Below are 17,479 nucleotides of genomic sequence, written 5' to 3'. Positions count from 1 at the left end.
TGTAAACTTTCAGTTATATGATCAATAGGTCTGAGGATCTAGTGAAAAACATGGTGCCTTATTTTGACATGTATAATGTACACTTTTTTGCCCAAATTTTTTAGGGAAAAATAAGGATGGGCATAATACATGGGTATAATGATTATATATCATGGGTATAATAATCCCATTTATAATGCACACAAAACCATGGGTGCACATTACACATGGAAGAGTGTTATACACAGCAAAATACAGTAACTATAGTCAATACAGATTGTACAATTGAAGTTTTCTAAAAGAGTAAAACTGAAGTGTTTTCACCACTACTCCCAAAAAGATAAATATGTGAGGTGATGAATATGTTAATTAACTTAATGGTGGATCCTTTGACTATATATATATATATATATATATATATGTACATATATATATATTCAATACGATGTACACTTTAAATATCTTTCCATTTTATTTGTCAATTATACCTTAATAAAGCTGATAAAATTACAATAGCCAAGTGCTGGAAGCATGAACCATGGTCAGCCTGCCGCCTTACGCCCTCAGTGGGTCCGCCTGTTGCTACCCCACACCTGGGATCCGCCCAGGGCTGCCTGCACGTCTGGGTCGGGAGATCTTTCTTGCCCAACCCCGCTCTGATGCTGGCTCCGCCCCTCTTACTGGTCATTGTTGTCGGACTTCCATATAGTTCAATTTTCTGTGTTTTGGCTGCGTTTTTGTTACTAAAATTTTGTTGACTTTAAACTTGGTTGTGAGGGGAGGCACAGTGTTTCCACCTACGCCTCCGTCTTGGCAGAAGTCCCAGAATTTTCTGATAGAAGGATGGAGACAGGAAAATAAACCGTAATTTTGTGGCTTCTGACTTGTATGTCTAGGTGGGTGGCAGTGCCCCTGGCTGGAAGGCAGGAGACTCAGGGAGGAGGACTCAACTACAATGCAGGCTGATGTCTACACTATTGCTATGACCAAACACAGAAATATTCATGGCCCAAAACAGTTGCTTCTGTCATAGATCTTCATGACCTCACACATAAATCACACCGGCACCCTCCCAGCTACAAAGCTTGCCAGCCTTGCTTCCTGTCTCTCGACACTGTGGGCCTCCATGATTTTTATATCTGTTTATTTATTTATTTACTGACTGACTTGCTTATTTATTTAAAAATAGAGAATGCTTCATGAATTTGCCTGTCATCCTTGCACAGGGACCATGCTAATCTTCTCTGTGTGGTCCCAATTTTAGTCCATGTGCTGCCAAAGCGAGCACTACTTTATTTTTTGCCACAATGAGCACATATACAGATGCATATAGTGCATCATTTTAACCACTTTTAGGTGTACAGTTTACCAATGTTAAGTACATTCACATTGTCGTACAACGGATTTTTATTTTTAATACGTCATTATTCTCATGCCCTGCCCCCGCTCCTTTCCCCTGCCAGTCTCAGGAGAAACTGTGCCTGGGATCTTACTTCACTTACCAGTTCTCTTTCTCGTATCAAAAACTACAGAGCAACAAAAGTCGATAAAGAAGGCTTGTCAAACAGGTATTTCAAACTTTTATCCGTTGAAACAGATTCCTAGATACACAGAACACTCTGACAGGCGTCAGAGGGATGGGTGTTGGAGGGCTGAGAGAAAAGGGAGGTGGGATTAAGCAGGATGCCAATTGGTAGTTACAGAATAGCCACAGAGATGTAGATTTCAGCACAGGGAATATAGTCAGTAATCTGGTAACAAAAAAAGAAAAGGAAAAAACAGGAAAACAAATAATAATAATAATAATAATAATAACATCATGATAACTATGTGTGGGGCCAGGTGGATACTTGAAGCGGGGGGGGGGGACCCAACCCTGTAAAGTACATGATTTTCTAACCACTTTGCTGTACATCTGAAACTAATACAGAATAATATCGAATGTAAACAGTAAACAAGAACATAAATTAAAAAATAAAACTTATACCCAAACAGTGTAAAAGGAATAACCAAATCCTCATGATTTATAAAAAAAGTTTACAAGAACAAATCATTTTAAGATAGCAGTTATTGCAATGCAATTGAGTTGAACATACAATTTTTATACTTTTATAGTTTTAAACATTTTATTGGAGCACTAATAATTTACTACATCCATAGCCAGTGTAAGAAATGCAAGAAGTTCAAGTTGATTGGGCTTTTTATAATAAAATAACTTGTTATTTTATGAGAAAATAAAATAAATATTTTATGAATGGAACACCAGCCCACAAATCAAGGTCGCCAGTGCAACTCCCAGGCAGGGCACCTGCTGGGTTGCGGGCCAGGTCCCCAGTAGGAGGCGTGCGAGAGGCAACCACACATTAATGTTTCTCTCCCTCTCTTTCTCCTTCCCTTCCCTATCTCTAAAAAAACAAAGAAAATATTTTTTAAAACAAAATAGCATGTAAGAGGTTTTGAGACCTTGGGAAACTCTGGCTGTGGCCTCAGCTTTCACAACTCACATGCAACAGGATGGAACCATTTTCAGAGAGTGCTGACAGTGAGTTCTTAGGGAAGAACTGCACTTCCCTAAGTGTAGTTCTTACTACATCATGACTCCTTGTGCAAACCCATTTGTTCAGCCTTGACTACAAGCTCCTCCCAATTCCTGTTAGCTATTTTATTGGTAAAGCAGGAAGACTTGTCTCAACACATACTCATTTTCCTTGTGCTCTTAAGGAAAATAAAGCACTCTATAGGCGGAGCTCAGAACAACCCTCTTTAAAGACAGGAGTCTCCACGCTTACCTGACACTTCAGTTCCAGTATCCTGCCCAGCCAAGAAGCAATTAGCCAAAATGATGCCTGGAGGTTTAACTGAAGCCAAACCGGCCACTCCAGAAATCCAGAAGATTGCTGATGAGGTGAGTTGATGCACCCCATGGAATGGTTTAATCTAAAATTTTTAGTTCCTAGGTTTAGTCCCTGTGTTAAAAATGTGAGTGAACATGAAAACCAGAATACTGGGAAATGTGTAGTTTTGTTCAGGCTTTCTTACAACTAAAAGAATTTTCCTCTTTTAAAAGATGAAACCTCTAATAGTCCCAACTGTGAGAATGAGCTTGAGTCATATCCCCTCTCAGAGCCCCAGTTTCCCATTCGTAGAAGAATTTTTATTGTATCATTTCCAAAGCTCTTACTATGTATGATTCTAGGATTGTTAACTCAGTTTCTGACAAAATTTTTCTAATCTCACCATGTGGAGCCAACATGTAATTAAAGTCTGAGGATGTTAACAATTTGACAAACTGGACTTCAAATGCATTGCACGGAGATTTTTCTTTGAATAAGTTGAATTAAGAAGAACATGGTAGAGGCAATCCACTTACAAATTTCCTACAAATTTAACCAAATAGACAGTGGGGTTTTTTTTTTATTCAGTATTTAGAAGATGATTAAACTAGTAGAGAATAGATGTGGAATAGTTCATGGTGATTCCAGAATCGATTATAGTGAAAATAGGACATTAAATGTTTATTAGAAAGTTGTTTGGTTAGCTATCACCCATATAATAAAATTTATTATATTGCATATTTTATATGCAATATACAAAGAAAAATACAAATTACTATTTTAGGTTTGTAACATTTTCTATTTTATTTTTTTAAATTTATTTATTTTTAGAGTTAGGGGACAGGAGGGATTAGGAGAGGGAGTGAAACACTGATGTGTGTGTGTGAAAAATGGATAGAGTGCCTCTCACAAGCTCCCCAACCCAGGCATGTGCCCTAAGCAGGGATAGAACCAGTGACCTTTCTGTTTGCTGGAAGACGCTCAACCAAATGAGCCCCGCAGTTCAGGCCTTGTTTTCTATTTTCTTGTAGCATTCCTTCTTGCTTTTTCTTTGAAACTTCATTCTATGACAGTGTTTGGCAAGCAAGATCAGCTTCTTGTGTAAGTGGAAAAGATGGAATTCTCTGTGTAGGGCCCTTGCAATCTCTCTGAGAGATCAGATGCCTGGAATCCTACCATCCATTTTTTGGTGATAAATATTTCTCTTCAATGAGTTCTTTTAAAGAATAATACCTTGGAGTTGTTTTTGTTTTGTTTTCCTGAAGAAGATAATGAGTGCTTTTGTTGAATCCCTGCATAGAGTCAGTGTTCTCAAACTGGAATATTCGTGCACAAGTTTAATGAGCCCAACCCCCCGGGGGCTTGTTAAAATGCAGATTCTGGCTCAGTGGGTCCGAGGTGGGGCTGGTAGTCTACATTTCTAACAAGCTCTCAGGCAATGCCCTTGCTGCTGTCCATGACTTCACTTGCCTTCAGGATCAGAGACACATGATGTCCTAAGAAATCTGTGAGAGACAGCTTTCTGAAAACACAGTGTTGCCAAAATATTCTGTTTCACTTGTGAAATGAAGATAATGCCTTTTGCCCTGCCGACCTCAGAGCTGTTAAGACTGAGAAGACATGCCTAGGTGAGGCACCACAATTGTTTACTTCAGATTTTTGCCTGAAAGCATCTCTAACCGTGGAAAATCCCCTGGGGGCTCTCTAGGGGGCAAAGCTGTAAGAAGGATGAGTAATAAGAGATTTAAAATATACAGGGTGTGGAAAACTTTGATTTTAATGTTTTTTTTAATTTAAAGATTTTATTTATTTATTTTTAGAGAGAGGGGAACGGAGGAAGAGAAACATCAATGTGTGGCTGCCTCTCACATGGCCCCTTACTGGGGACCCAGCCTGCAACCCAGGCATGTGCCCTTAGTGGGAATTGAACTGGTGTCCCTTTGGTTCTCAGCCAATGCTCAATCCACTGAGCTACACCAGCCAGGGCTTAATTTTAATGATTTTTAAAAGCCTATCTTGGTTAGCGAGAACTTGTTTGTTTTTTTAAAAAGAAGCTAGCCAAGGCCCTGGCTGGTGTAGCTCAGTGGATTGAGCACAGGCCTGCAAACCAGAGGATTGGGGTTTGATTCCCTGTCAGGGCACATGCCTGGGTTGCAGGCCGGTTCCCTGCAGGCCAACTCCCAGCAGGGGATGCACAAAAGGCAACCATACATTGATGTTTCTCTCCCTCTCTCCTTCCCCTCTAAACATAAATAAATAAATAAAATCTTTAAAAAAAGGTTTAAAAAAAAAAGAAGCTATCCAAAGGCCTTGCATTGTTAATATTTGTCTGTGAACCGTTTCTTGCCATGCATCTCAATCCTGTCAGAGAGGGAGAATGAGACATAGGTATTTCTAATACCTTCCTCACCCCAGAAAGGCACTTTGCAGCTGTAAAAGCTTTGCCCTCCTTTTCAATCTCTCATTTTGATCTTTCTAACCCCTGGGGCAGGGAGAAAAGCATGATGCCCATTTTTCAGATGAAGAAACTGAGATTCAAAGATGTTAATAACCACCTTATCGAGAAGCTAGCCCATCTCCAGATTTTTTATTTTTGACCACCTGCCTTTTCTACCATACAGTGGCAGGAATCTGGAGAACTTATGTGGGGTAAGGGAAAAACAGTGGTGAGATACAGTGTGGCAAATTCGCCTTTTCTGTGCAAGCAACAGGCCTCATTTAAATCAACATGAGTAATGAATATCAGTGAATTCTTGAATATGTCTTAGGTGTCTAGCACTGTTTTAAATATCATAAAATTTCCATGTGGCAATAAGACATGGGCCTGCCCTCAAGGAGTTTCCAATCCATTTAGGGAAACTACCCATTAAAATATGGGTGCTCTTGAAGGAGCTGAGCTTTATTGGCTTTCCCCGATGTTGTTGGAGAGCTTCCTGGTGGAATGCCAACGGGAGGAAGAACCCCATTAGGAAGGAGGGAGCGGAAAGGAAAGGTCATCCACTGAGAGGGGGAGGCATCTCGAAAAATGGTAACTGCCTACTCAAGGAGTTTGACATCAAAATGAGAGATGGGTGTTGAATGAGGTCAGATAAGAAGATCAAACAAGGGGTTTGGGGTTCAGAAGATGAACACTTCCGAGGAGAGAGGAAAAGAGTGTGCCCATTCTGAAGATAACAGAGACTGGATGGTAATTGCAGAATCATGTACTATGCTTACGGTACTTGGGACCAGAGTACACATGAAAGAAACCTCCTCTTCCGAGATTCTCTGGGTATCAGTTGAGTGTCTTGGCTATACCCTTCTTCCTATTTGGGGAGAAAAGTTGTCCCCCCAAAACAAGCCCAGGCTCTTCATTCAGAAGACATTGATGATGTGCACAGTACTATGTGAATTACCATAGACAGAGAAGGGGTATAAAAGATGTAAAGATAGTCCCTGCCCTTGGAAATTTACAAAGTAGGTTGGAGATAAGAGATAAACACAAGAAAATAAAGTCATACATGCCCCACCCATAAAAGCCAATAATACAGGGTGGGCCAAATGTAGTTTTATAGTTGTTCACATGAAAAATACAATGATTAATATGTAAATAATAATCTAAGCATAAGCTCTATGTTTCAGGTACTTACAACTGTAAACCTACTTTTGCCTCACCTTGTATATGTGTAATTAAGGATTAAGTGAATGACTTGACCAATAGCTTCTGGACCATTACTACTTTCCATTATTTTATATTATAAGTAATATATATATATATATATATATATATATATATATATATATACACACACACACACATTGCATGAGATTTCTGACAATATTTATGGGCAGGAAAGAAATATTATTTCAATAATTATTTTTAGAAATAAGAGCTATAATTACACATGCACAGGTACATACACATAAAACCCACACACACAAGTCAAACCACATCCCTGCGTACAATTACTGGCAAGCACACAGATTGTGGTTTTAGTCTGCCACGACACCATACAAATACACCATCTGCATACCATTAGGGACACACCTCGGGGCTTAGCATGTCATGGCGCTCACTCACCCACGAGTCTGTGTTCTGCTCTCCGACTATAGCCTCCTCCTTAGTCACCTCTCCCATGGCCCCAGCCCCAGGGAACCTGCCATGCAACCACCCCAGATTCCTTCGGGCACTCACCCTCCCATCGCCATCCTGCACATAGGCCTATTAGATCACTCGTGCAGCCTGGGCCCACAATGGGTGGTTCCATACTCTCCTCCATCCCTGGTCTCCATGACCCCGTGAGCTTCTGGCATCCCAGTCCTCAGTCAGAGGTCACTCCCACGGCCACCCCTTCCTCCTCAGCTTCTGCTCCAGGTTCACAAAAAATTGATCAAGGAACACACAAAACCACAGAAAACTCACCCATTGCAAATCTAGGATTCATGCCGGGGAATAGCAGCAATAGAACCTTGGGGTTGCCAAAACATCCTTTTTGTCATAGCTTGTTGGTCCTTTTCTAGAAACCCCACAGAGATGGAGCTGGACCTTATGTCTCCTCAGTTCCTCAATCCCTCCTATCGCCATGGTCCCTCCAGCCAGCATCTCAGTTCCACTCATAGAAGACTGTGGTCATCCTGTGTAGAAATGCCCTGATTTATGTACCCCCTCTGATCTCATTCCACCCTCCCAGCTAAGACCTTGTCCTCTTTTCTTAAGTCGGCCCCTACTCTCTTATGCCAGGTGCCATGACTTCATGTGTGCTGGGTGCCTTGCCCCATGCCTCCTCCTTCCCTCAAAACATGGTCAGCCTGCAAATGTCCACGAGGCACCTCTCACCAGCCCTACTGTATTTTCATGCTGCTACTTAAACTCTCCTTCCTTACTACACTGTAAAACTTCCCAAAGTATGGCCTATCCATGTTGCCACCATTACCTTCCCATCTATTCTTTCCTAAATGATGCGTAGTCTAAATGATTCTGCAGAAATATTAGACACAAGAAAAACTCCTGGGTGTTGTGTGCAGCATGGCTGGAATCCTCAGATTCTAGAGCACTAACAACTTGCCAAGATTCATGCTCTGCAGCAGTAAGAAATGCTTGAACAGCCCTGGGGTACATGCATGTATGTCACCAGGTGCTCCTCGCAAGTAGCATCCTTCTCCTGCTGGGGCCCAAGCAATTCCCCTACACTGTCCCCTCCAGCGCCTCAGCCACCACCATGCATGGCAGGCTGAGGAACTGAACCCCACCTGTGTCCAGCCCAAGGTCTGGCTGTTTTCCACCAGGCTCCTGAACATCACTCCTAGCTGGCCTTCACCCTCTGAACATCCATCCTGGGGGCCATTCAGCACCACGCTGCCTTCTGAAACTTGAGGTTTCACCTCTGAACATCCATCCTGGGGGCCATTCAGCACCACGCTGCCTTCTGAAACTTGAGGTTTCACTGACCAGCTTCTTCCTGCTCTGCCCCTTTTCCTGCTCCTCAACTTAAATCTTATCACCTCGGTTCACAGCTTCCAACAACGCAAATCTGTTTTATGAAAAGGGAAGCAAGGCTACAGCTAATAAATAAGTAGGTTCTCTATATCCACCAGTGTTATATCTGCAAATTCAACCTAACATGTATCAAAATGTTTGGGGAAAACAATCCCAGAAAGTTCCAAAAAACAACCCTTTAATTTGCCCTGTGCCAAGCCCTATACTGAAAACACACTAATGAAGTATGCTGCAGGCTATATGCAAATATGTACTATGCCATTTCATATAAGGGACTTGAGCATCTGCAGATTTTGGTATCTGCAGGGGGTCCTGCAGCCGAATCCCTCCAGTTCCCGGGGAAGACACTACAGTGAACCTGCAACCAGGGCACACACTCTGGCAGGTGCTGGTGCACTTACAGAAACAAACCAGGACCACTCTGTCGTGGAAGACTCTGGGCTTCCAGACTGCACAGATACAATGGACAGTTGCAGCTCTAGCTAGGACAGATAGAAATAAATGCTTGTGATATGCGGTAAAAACAGGACCAAAAGACTGGAAACCAGAGAGTATAGATAACTGCAACAGGTAACAGATATTTAAGTCATCAGGCAAGGAACTCAAAACTTTAAATAAATATAATTAGCAATTAATTAGCCATAAGCACTCATGTTTTCCTCACAGGCCAGGTTCCTCATTCGTGAAAGGTTAAAATAGGTCATTTGGGGTTTTGTGTACAGATTAACCCTTTCCAACCCTTTCTAATTTGACCGGTGCCCAGTGTTGGCTGAAACCGATTAGGACAGAGGCAACAGCAGGACAGTAACCCCTCCCTCACCCATCCTCTCTCTCCAACATTACCCACTTCGCCTTCTCTCCCCTACACCCTCTCTCTTCTCATTCCTGGTTTTTCCTCACTGTTCGTCTTCTTCCTTCCTCCATTTGGAGCTTCAGTTTTCATCTCAGGAAAGCAATCACATTCTTTCTGTCATTCGGAAGTTGACAGGAAGAAACAAGTGTTAAGTAGTCCAGGAAGTGTTTGCCCTCGGAAGTGGTCTGAGAATGCCTAGCTTGCAAATGGCTTCAATCTTGAAAATACTTGCACCCAAAAAGAGGCACCAATAGGAAAGAATTGAAAACATTTGCGCACTGATGGGAGGGACTGGAGGTCTGTCTTGGACTGTGATGCTTCAGTGAAGGGCTGGGAAGCAACTTCCTAATAAACAAGGCGCATCAAGCACACGCATTTATTTTCCTCTTCCCTCTAAATAATAGAAAAGGATCAGGGGAAAGGGGCACAGACACACAGCTATAGAGACGACAGGAGATAGGCAAAGACCACCTTAGAGATAGAGACAAAAGTGTGGAGATAGAAAAGAGGTGAACAACGGCAAGTGACTGAGCCATCCAGACACAACTTGAGCCACAGAGGGGAATGTCTGAGCCAGATGCAAGTGGGTTCTCACTGCAGAACTCCAAGCTACCTCAAGCACAAGCTACTTCAGAAACTGATGGAGAGGAGACTGAGGCATGGAGCTAAAGCCGGAGGACTGATGGCCGTCTGTCTGAGGGGCAGTCAGACCGCCCCCAGATCCTTCCCTCTCACTGTCCTCCACCCTGCAAGACAAGCTACTACCTGTCCTCCCCAGAGCAAAGGCTAGAGCTCTACTCTTAGCAGCAACCCAGCGACAGAGACCATGGTGTACGCTAGCACATGAGGCCCAACTGGGAGCCGAATGAAGGACCTACACTGAAAACTTGGGTTCAGTCAAAGTTCACTTACTGGATTTGAGACTCTCTTGCTCCCTTCTCATCCTTGGTTCAGGAATTCTGGCATCTAAGCCTATTACTCCGTGTTTGACAGAATGATGGCCATCCAAACTCCTGCATCCTATAAAAATGTCACCTTACTCGGCAAAGGGACTTGCAGATGAGATTAAATTAAGGATCTTGAGATATACAGTACTGTTTTTGCAATTTTGAGTCAGGAATTATTTTCAAACAAACTCTTTAATGGAAGAGTAATTATTGTTCTTCCCTTGCTCCTTTTTTATATTAGTCAAAGACATATATAACTATTAAGGCTTTGCCACTCAAAACATTACCATATAGCCAGCCCTGGCCAGAGGGCTCAGTTGGTTGGAGCATTGTCCTGTACACCAAAAAGGTTAGGGGTTTGATTCCCCCTTAAGGCACATACCTAGGTTATAGGATAGATCCCCTGTCAGGGTATGTTCAGGAGGCAACTGATAGATGTTTCTCACTCACATCAATGTCTGTCTCTTTTTTCTTTCTCTCTCTATCTTCCTCTCTCTCTAAAATCAAAAAATGTATCCTAAGGTGAAAATTTAAAAAAGAATTACCATATTACCAAATTAAGTTCATGTAAACTGAGCCTAAAGGAACCAAATTTGACCTTTTAGTCAGCCCATGTGATCTTATTAAACATAGGTCTTTTCCATCCACCCATTCCCCCCCTCAATTATCACCTCTTTTCCATGTCCGTAAGTTCTCTTTTTTTTCATTATTTTATTGTTGTTCAATTACAGTTGTCTGCGATCCCCCAACCCCCGCACATTCCACCCATCCCAGCCAAACCCACTTCCCTTCCTTGCTTCCACCCTTCCCCTTGATTTTGTCCATGTGTCCTTTATAGTAGTTCCTGAAAACCCTTCCCCCCATTCTTTCCACCCCCCAAGTCCTCACCCACCACCCCTCCCCTCCAGACATGCCAGCCTGCTCTCTCTGAGTCTGTCTCTGTTTTACTTGATAGTTAAGTTTGTTAATTAGATTTCACATATGAGTGAAATCACATGCAAGAGGGTATGGGTGGGATAAATGGTGATGGAAAACAAGCAAACAAGACAGTACAGCCATTTAGGAAACACTACAGACACCAAAATACTAAATAAAATTTTATCTAATAAAATCTATAGTATATTGAAACAAATGCGATCAAGTCATATTTGACCCAGGCTTAGTACTTTTATTTATTAAAAATAGATTTCTACTAAATTATGCATCAAAGGAAATAAAAGCATTTGAAAATATAGGTGTTTTTCTTTCTTTGAGATATGGAGCTACACCCTGAAATATGAAACTCAATCAGTGGATTGAGCACTTGTCTGCAAACCAAAGGGTGGCTAGTTTGATTCCCAGTCAGGGCACATGCCGGTGTTGGGGTCCATGTCACCAGTTGGGGGCATGTAAGAGGCAACCAAAAAAGAAAAATGAAAATAGCTCACAGATCTCATTATCATCATTTCAGAATGTGAGGTCCTGCATGTGTAAATCATGTAAATGGAATCCAATATATTTTTGATAATTTGTTTGTTCTTTTCTTAAGGTTAAACCACAGCTTGAAGAAAAAACAAATGAAACTTATGAAGAATTTGAAGCTATAGAATACAAAACTCAAGTGGTTGCTGGAATAAACTACTACATTAAGGTTAGACTTCAACATCCACTTTGGCACCAAGAGACTGCATTTCTCACTTTATGTGGTGCTCCCTGTCACCTCTACCACATAATTTCTTCCTTCACCTTGTCCTAAATCAAGATGCCCACCTAGCATACTTCCCAAGGAGTAAACTCTCAAATTTAGTAGATGTCAGTGTATTTATGTCGCCTCTTGATGCAGACTCTGGCCCACAAAGTCTGTGTGTTGTGGCTTCGAGAGACAAACTCACACAGACTACAGAAGTCCTGTGGAGAAAAAGGGATGGCACAGCCACTCTCTAAGGGAGAGAGAGGGCCCCACCCCCTGCCTGGACAGGCTTTTATTGCTTTTCTGGTTACACTACATTGAGGATGGTCCTCATTTACTCTTCACAGGTTTGCTGTACGTGATTACCTTTTACAGGTAACAAAGGAAAAAATGTTGCTATTTACTTCAAAGAGAAGAATGTTACAGATCAAGAGGGAAAGTGGTTGAACTGGTTACATTTCATACTTGGGAGGTTTAACACAGATTTTAGGAAGTTACTTTAGAGATATGCAGTAAATGTTTTCTGATTCAATCCAGGGTGAGGGAGTTTTAGCAAAAGCAAGTCTTGTAGCAAGCAGCCTAGGTACAGTGTAGGCCTGATTCGCCACGGGAGAACCTATCTGTGGGCATGGCTCCTGTGTGCCAGACCTCACTCCCACTGTCTTTTCTGAGTAGGGCCTGGGCTACAGTCCCATGACTCACGGAACAGTTCCCTATAGCCTTTCTCATGTTAATTTAGAAAGTCTTCTTCTATTGATTCTTAACTTAATTTCCAGAAATTGTATAGGAAAAGATTTCATAAAAGTTCAGATCATATTTAGCTTGTGGCTGTGGCTACTTAGCATGTGAAGTGGGAGCGTGAAGGCCGGGGCTGGACCAGGAGCTCTCCTGAAGTTCATTCCATGGCGAAGCATTGTGCTTCTATGTGTCTAAATGAGTGGATGTAAGGAATAACTTCAATCATTGACTGGGAAACTCATTTAAACCTCTTTTGCCCATTTTTATTTTGATTAATATACTTTACAAATTTTTTGCAACTCAAATAGATTCAACTTGTGGCACTGAAGGTATATTACAAAGCAATGAAACATCAAAATATTCTAAAATTAATTTTATATCTATATAAAAAATTAAATGATGTATTGCTCCAGTTCCAATTGAAGAAAAAAGCTTGTGTACTTACTGAGAGGGCACCAATTCGACATGTCAACTCGAGACATTTGGGAGTCAGTTTTGCCCTTTTGTATTGAGAGGATAATTCTGATTTACTAAATATAACTACAGACATTCAAATGCGTTTACTTGATGTTTACTAAATAATTTGAAGGAGGCACAGTCTGTTTATTTTTAAAGATAAAATTAATTATAAGATGTAGAAATTTTCTAAAAAGTTTTGAACAAAGAAAATAAAATAAGCAGTGCTAACTAGCTCAGCATGAGAAAAATCACAATACTGAATTATGGAAGTGGATGGACCCAGTCCTACCAAATCGGAGCTATGAAATATGCCCGGCCCTGGGGTGTGTGCAGGGTGTGGGGCCCTGGGGTGTGAGAACCTGCCCTGTGCTCGGAAAGCAGCCTGCTGTCTTCCTAGCTGGAAAAGAACTCTCTCCAAATAAAAAATGATTTTGTTCCATAACAAGCATTCCATCAATATTGGGATCATTATTTTGATAAGTTACAATTTAAGTGTGTAACTGTCACATATTGATTAGCTCATAAATTTCTTTAAAAACACATCAGAAAACTATCTTGAAAATGCCTGGCCCAAACACCTGCCCAGGCTTAAACACAGTCTCTTCTCTTCCCTTTCCTTTTCTCCCCTACCCGCTTTCCCCACCTTCTCCTTCCTTCTGTTACAGATCTCTCCCACTGGACCTTAGCCACTGACCCCAGTTCCCTCAGACTTCCTATCAGCCTAGCGGTTAATCCCTTTGCTCTGGGCCACTCTAGACTGAAGGTGCTGCTGGTGATGTGACCCTCTCTGCTCCTTCTCAGGGGCCTATCCAAAGGCAGGTGGTAAAATGGAGGGATTGTAGGCTTTGGTCCTGGCTTTGAACCTTTGTTGGACTTGCTCTGCTAGCCAAAACCTGTGTGATTGCCCAAAGCGGACAATAACCTGCTTTGCATGGTGTTGTGTGGAACAAAGGATGTACCAGGCACTGTTCTAAGAGCAGGAGGGGGGGGGCGGTATTATCTCATTTAATCCTCTCAACAAATCAATTGGATAAGTATGATTGTTTTTCTTGTGTTACTGATGAGACAACTGACCCCTGGGAAGGTAAAGTAACAGAGATTAGACAACTAATAAAAGCAGAAGCCAGGAGGTCTGATGCTTAACTACTGGCTCTAATAATATACGCAAAGGCTGGTGCCCTGCTCTAAGCACAAAATGAATGCTTTTAATAGGTTACACCACAGAGCAGGGGTTTCAAACTCATTTTCACCTGGGGCCACATTAGCCTTGTGGTTGCTTTCAAAGGGCTAAATGTAATGTTAGGATTGTATAAATGTAATTACTCCCGAACAGTTGAGCGAGAGCTCGGCACTGCCACTGGGTAGAAACAAGGTGCGCGTCAGAGAAAACAAGGTAAAGGGCCAGATTTGGCCCAAGGGCCTTGTGTTTGCCACCTGTGCCATAGAGTGAAAAGAACCCAAGTGTTGAAGTCTGAATCTGAGTGTTGGCTCTGTCCCTGATTAGCCGAGAGATTTATGGAAAATTATTGTCCTTAATCACTCTGAATCTGCTTCAGCATCTATAAAATCATCATTGTTCCACATTTTTCAGGCCCATAATAAGAATTAAATAGATCATGTATATAAAATGCTCATCATAGTGTCTGACACAGAAGAAACATTTAATAAATGGCATTTGTTAAAATTCAGTTAGCAGCCCTGGCTGGTGTGACTCAGTGGACTGAGTACCGGCCTGTGAACCAAAGGGTGACCAGTTCGATTTCCAGTCAGGACACATGCCTGGGTTGCAGGCCTGGTCCCCAGTAGGGGGTGTGCAAGAGGTCACCATATATTGATATTTCCCTCTCTCTTTCCATTCCCCTCTCTATAAATAAATAAATAATAAAAATCTTTTTTAAAAAATTAAAATAAAATAAAATTAGGTTAAGAAGGGTCATCAGAACACATTAAATATTGTTCTAAGCACAACTTTATTGTCTCAACCAAGATCAAAAGTAGATATTCTTACCCAAACTACCATTTCAATCTTCATACCAATTACCTTCCAGCAAGATCTACTTACTTTAGAAGGGAGACCAGACTGTCCACCCCCCGGGCCCTGCTCAGTCCTGCCAGTGGGCATTTATAAAATAGGTTATGATATACATATGAGAACCACAAATCTCAAATTTTCTAGGACAACTCTGCTTTTCTTCTTCCTTCTTAAATCATATGGCAAATAAATTGTCCCAGTCTAGGAGTCAAAAAAAGTGTCACTGAGCCTCTGTACCTCTTTGAAGATGAAATGCACCTAATTTGTGCCCAAATTGTATTAAAATATAAAATAAAATACACCTATTTTATTTTATATTTTAGGACCTAGGACCTAAAATACACCAAGTGACTTATGTCACTTGCCATACCTTTAACCTGCCATTTCTCTCATAAAATAAGGTGATAAGTTTTTGAAAACCAAGTGTCTAAGAATGCTGGTCTAGGTATATTGTTCCAGAAAAGCTTATTATAATGAAGTCTTTTACGGTTTTATGCATATTTTTTGTTTTTATTTTTGTTATTTACACTATTACTGATATCTCCATATTCCCCCTTTTCACTCCCCCCTGTCCTCACCCCCCACACCACACTGTTGGGTGTCTATGTGCCATGCATATACACTCTTTGACTAAACCCTTCACCTTTTTTTCCTCCTTCCTGCCTCTCCTGACAGCTGTCAGTCTGTTCCATGTATTTGTGCCTCTATTTCTATTTTGTTCATGAGTTTCTTTTCATTAGATTCCACATATAAGTGAAATCATATACCCTTTGCTTATGATCTCACTTATGGCCTCTTGCACACCCCCTACTGGGCACCAGGCCTGCAACCCAGTCATGTGTCCTGACTGGAAATCACCGACTTGCTTATTTCCCTTAGCATAATAATCTCCAGGTCCATCCATGCGATCACAAAAAGTTCCTTCTTTTTTTATGGCCACGTAAAGGTTTATGGATTCTCACTTGTCATAGATCCATGCAAATGAACCTCCTTTTTCTTTCTTTTATCTTTCAGGTTCGAGTAGGTCATAATAGTTATATTCACATGAAAATATTCAAGCCACTTCCTCAACGACAGCAGTCTTTGACTCTTACTGATTATCAGACTGACAAAAGCAAGGATGATGAACTGACCGGCTTTTAGCGGTGTGCTACAGAAGTGGTCTGCTTCCTTCCACTGGCTATTGATTAATGACTCCTGCTAATAAATGCAACTACCAATAAAGAAACATTTGTTTAAATAAATGAGTCTCTTCAACTATTTGTCTATTGTATTAAATAGTAATTACCTTTTCTTTCTCAAAATCAATGTTATTGCTTTAGAGCAGTTTCCTACAAATTGATGTCAATTGGAAATCTTGTAAAACTTAGTCAGGCCTAAGCAATTGCTCTTTTCTTTTTTAAAGGTTTTATTTATTTTCAGAGAGAGGGGAAGGGAGGGAAGAAGAGAGGGAAAAACATCAGTCTGTGGTTGCCTCTCACACATCCCCTACTGGGGACCTGGCCTGCAACCCAGGTATGTGCCCTGACTGGGAGTTGAACCTATGACCCTCTGGTTCTCAGGCAGGCGCTCAATCCACTGAGCCACACCAGCCAAGGCCAAATGTTCTTTATCAATTGCGTTATAATCAGATCCATAACCAGAACTTCATTTTAAGTTCTCCTCATCTGGAGACAGACATTATTTTACTCTGATGCATTTGCAAATAGCTTTCATCTTAAAAAGCCATGGAAAGAGATATTTCAAAAATGGGTGGATGGATCTGTCAGTCCTTTGCCAATTTTGGGGTGGCAACCTGGTTGCTGAGGTATTAAATATGACTGTCCTTGCTTCACAAATGCAGTCTGTACAGGTCCAGAGGCGTGGTTCCAGAAACAATTCAGAGCCCATCAAATCCTTTTACCTTCCCAAAACCTCCCCTATTCATCTCAAAAGGCTTATAGATTATTGGCTGTATGAAACCAAATCCTTCTGGGAGGAGTTTACTCCCCACCCCCCACCCCGCCATACTTTTAGAATGTAAATACCTGGTGTCTTTAAGAACTACCTGGCCCAACTATTAAAATGCAAGTTTCTGGGAGGCAAAGGTTATTAAAGGGAGAAAAAACTTAGCCATCTGAACAAATCAGTTTAACTTACTTCAGCTATTGCTTTCTAAATTAGTGAGTTTTACTCTATAATACCTGTTTCAAAGAAGTATCTTTTTTCTCTTAAATTTATTGAATTTATTAGGGTGACTTTGGTTAATAAAATTATACAGGTTTCAAATATACAATTCTACATCATCTGTGTATTGTATTGTGTGTTTTCCACCCCAAGGCAAGTCTCCTTCCACCACCAAAGAAATGCCAAGTTCCATGTGGGTTCTAGAGAGACAAACAACTNCCACCCCCCTCACCCCCGCCATACTTTTGGAATGTAAATACCTGGTGTCTTTAAGAACTACCTGGCCCAACTATTAAAATGCAAGTTTCTGGGAGGCAAAGGTTATT

The 17,479-nt window shown here is 41.3% G+C and overlaps 1 protein-coding gene and 1 non-coding gene across 2 annotated transcripts; one reads left to right on the top strand and one right to left on the bottom strand.

Annotated features, from left to right (window-relative positions):
• Positions 1–1,160: 1,160 nt before the first annotated feature.
• On the bottom strand, positions 1,161–1,267 carry LOC118990780 (U6 spliceosomal RNA). Its single transcript, XR_005067293.1, has one exon. It is a non-coding gene; the product is annotated as a U6 spliceosomal RNA (small nuclear RNA).
• A 1,361-nt stretch (positions 1,268–2,628) lies between these two features.
• CSTA (cystatin A) lies at positions 2,629–16,244 on the top strand. Its single transcript, XM_037051544.1, has 3 exons — positions 2,629–2,884; positions 11,618–11,719; positions 16,002–16,244. The coding sequence occupies exons 1-3, from the start codon at positions 2,819–2,821 to the stop codon at positions 16,128–16,130; spliced, it is 297 nt and encodes a 98-aa protein (XP_036907439.1). The 5' UTR covers positions 2,629–2,818; the 3' UTR covers positions 16,131–16,244.
• The last annotated feature ends 1,235 nt before the right edge of the window (positions 16,245–17,479 follow it).

Source organism: Sturnira hondurensis, unplaced genomic scaffold, assembly GCF_014824575.4.
Source record: "Sturnira hondurensis isolate 20B ecotype Veracruz unplaced genomic scaffold, ASM1482457v3 Scaffold0007222, whole genome shotgun sequence".
NCBI classification, from domain to species: Eukaryota; Metazoa; Chordata; class Mammalia; order Chiroptera; family Phyllostomidae; genus Sturnira; species Sturnira hondurensis.
Note: the sequence above shows the minus strand (reverse complement) of the source record. Positions and strands in the feature narration are given on the sequence as shown.

Excerpts from the sequence above, each read along its gene's own strand:
- CSTA (XM_037051544.1), top strand. The coding sequence starts at position 2,819 with ATGATGCCTGGAGGTTTAACTGAAGCCAAACCGGCCACTCCAGAAATC. Across the intron at positions 2,885-11,617 it reads TCCAGAAGATTGCTGATGAG|GTTAAACCACAGCTTGAAGA; the intron begins GTGAGTTGATGC and ends TCTTTTCTTAAG. Across the intron at positions 11,720-16,001 it reads GAATAAACTACTACATTAAG|GTTCGAGTAGGTCATAATAG; the intron begins GTTAGACTTCAA and ends TTTATCTTTCAG.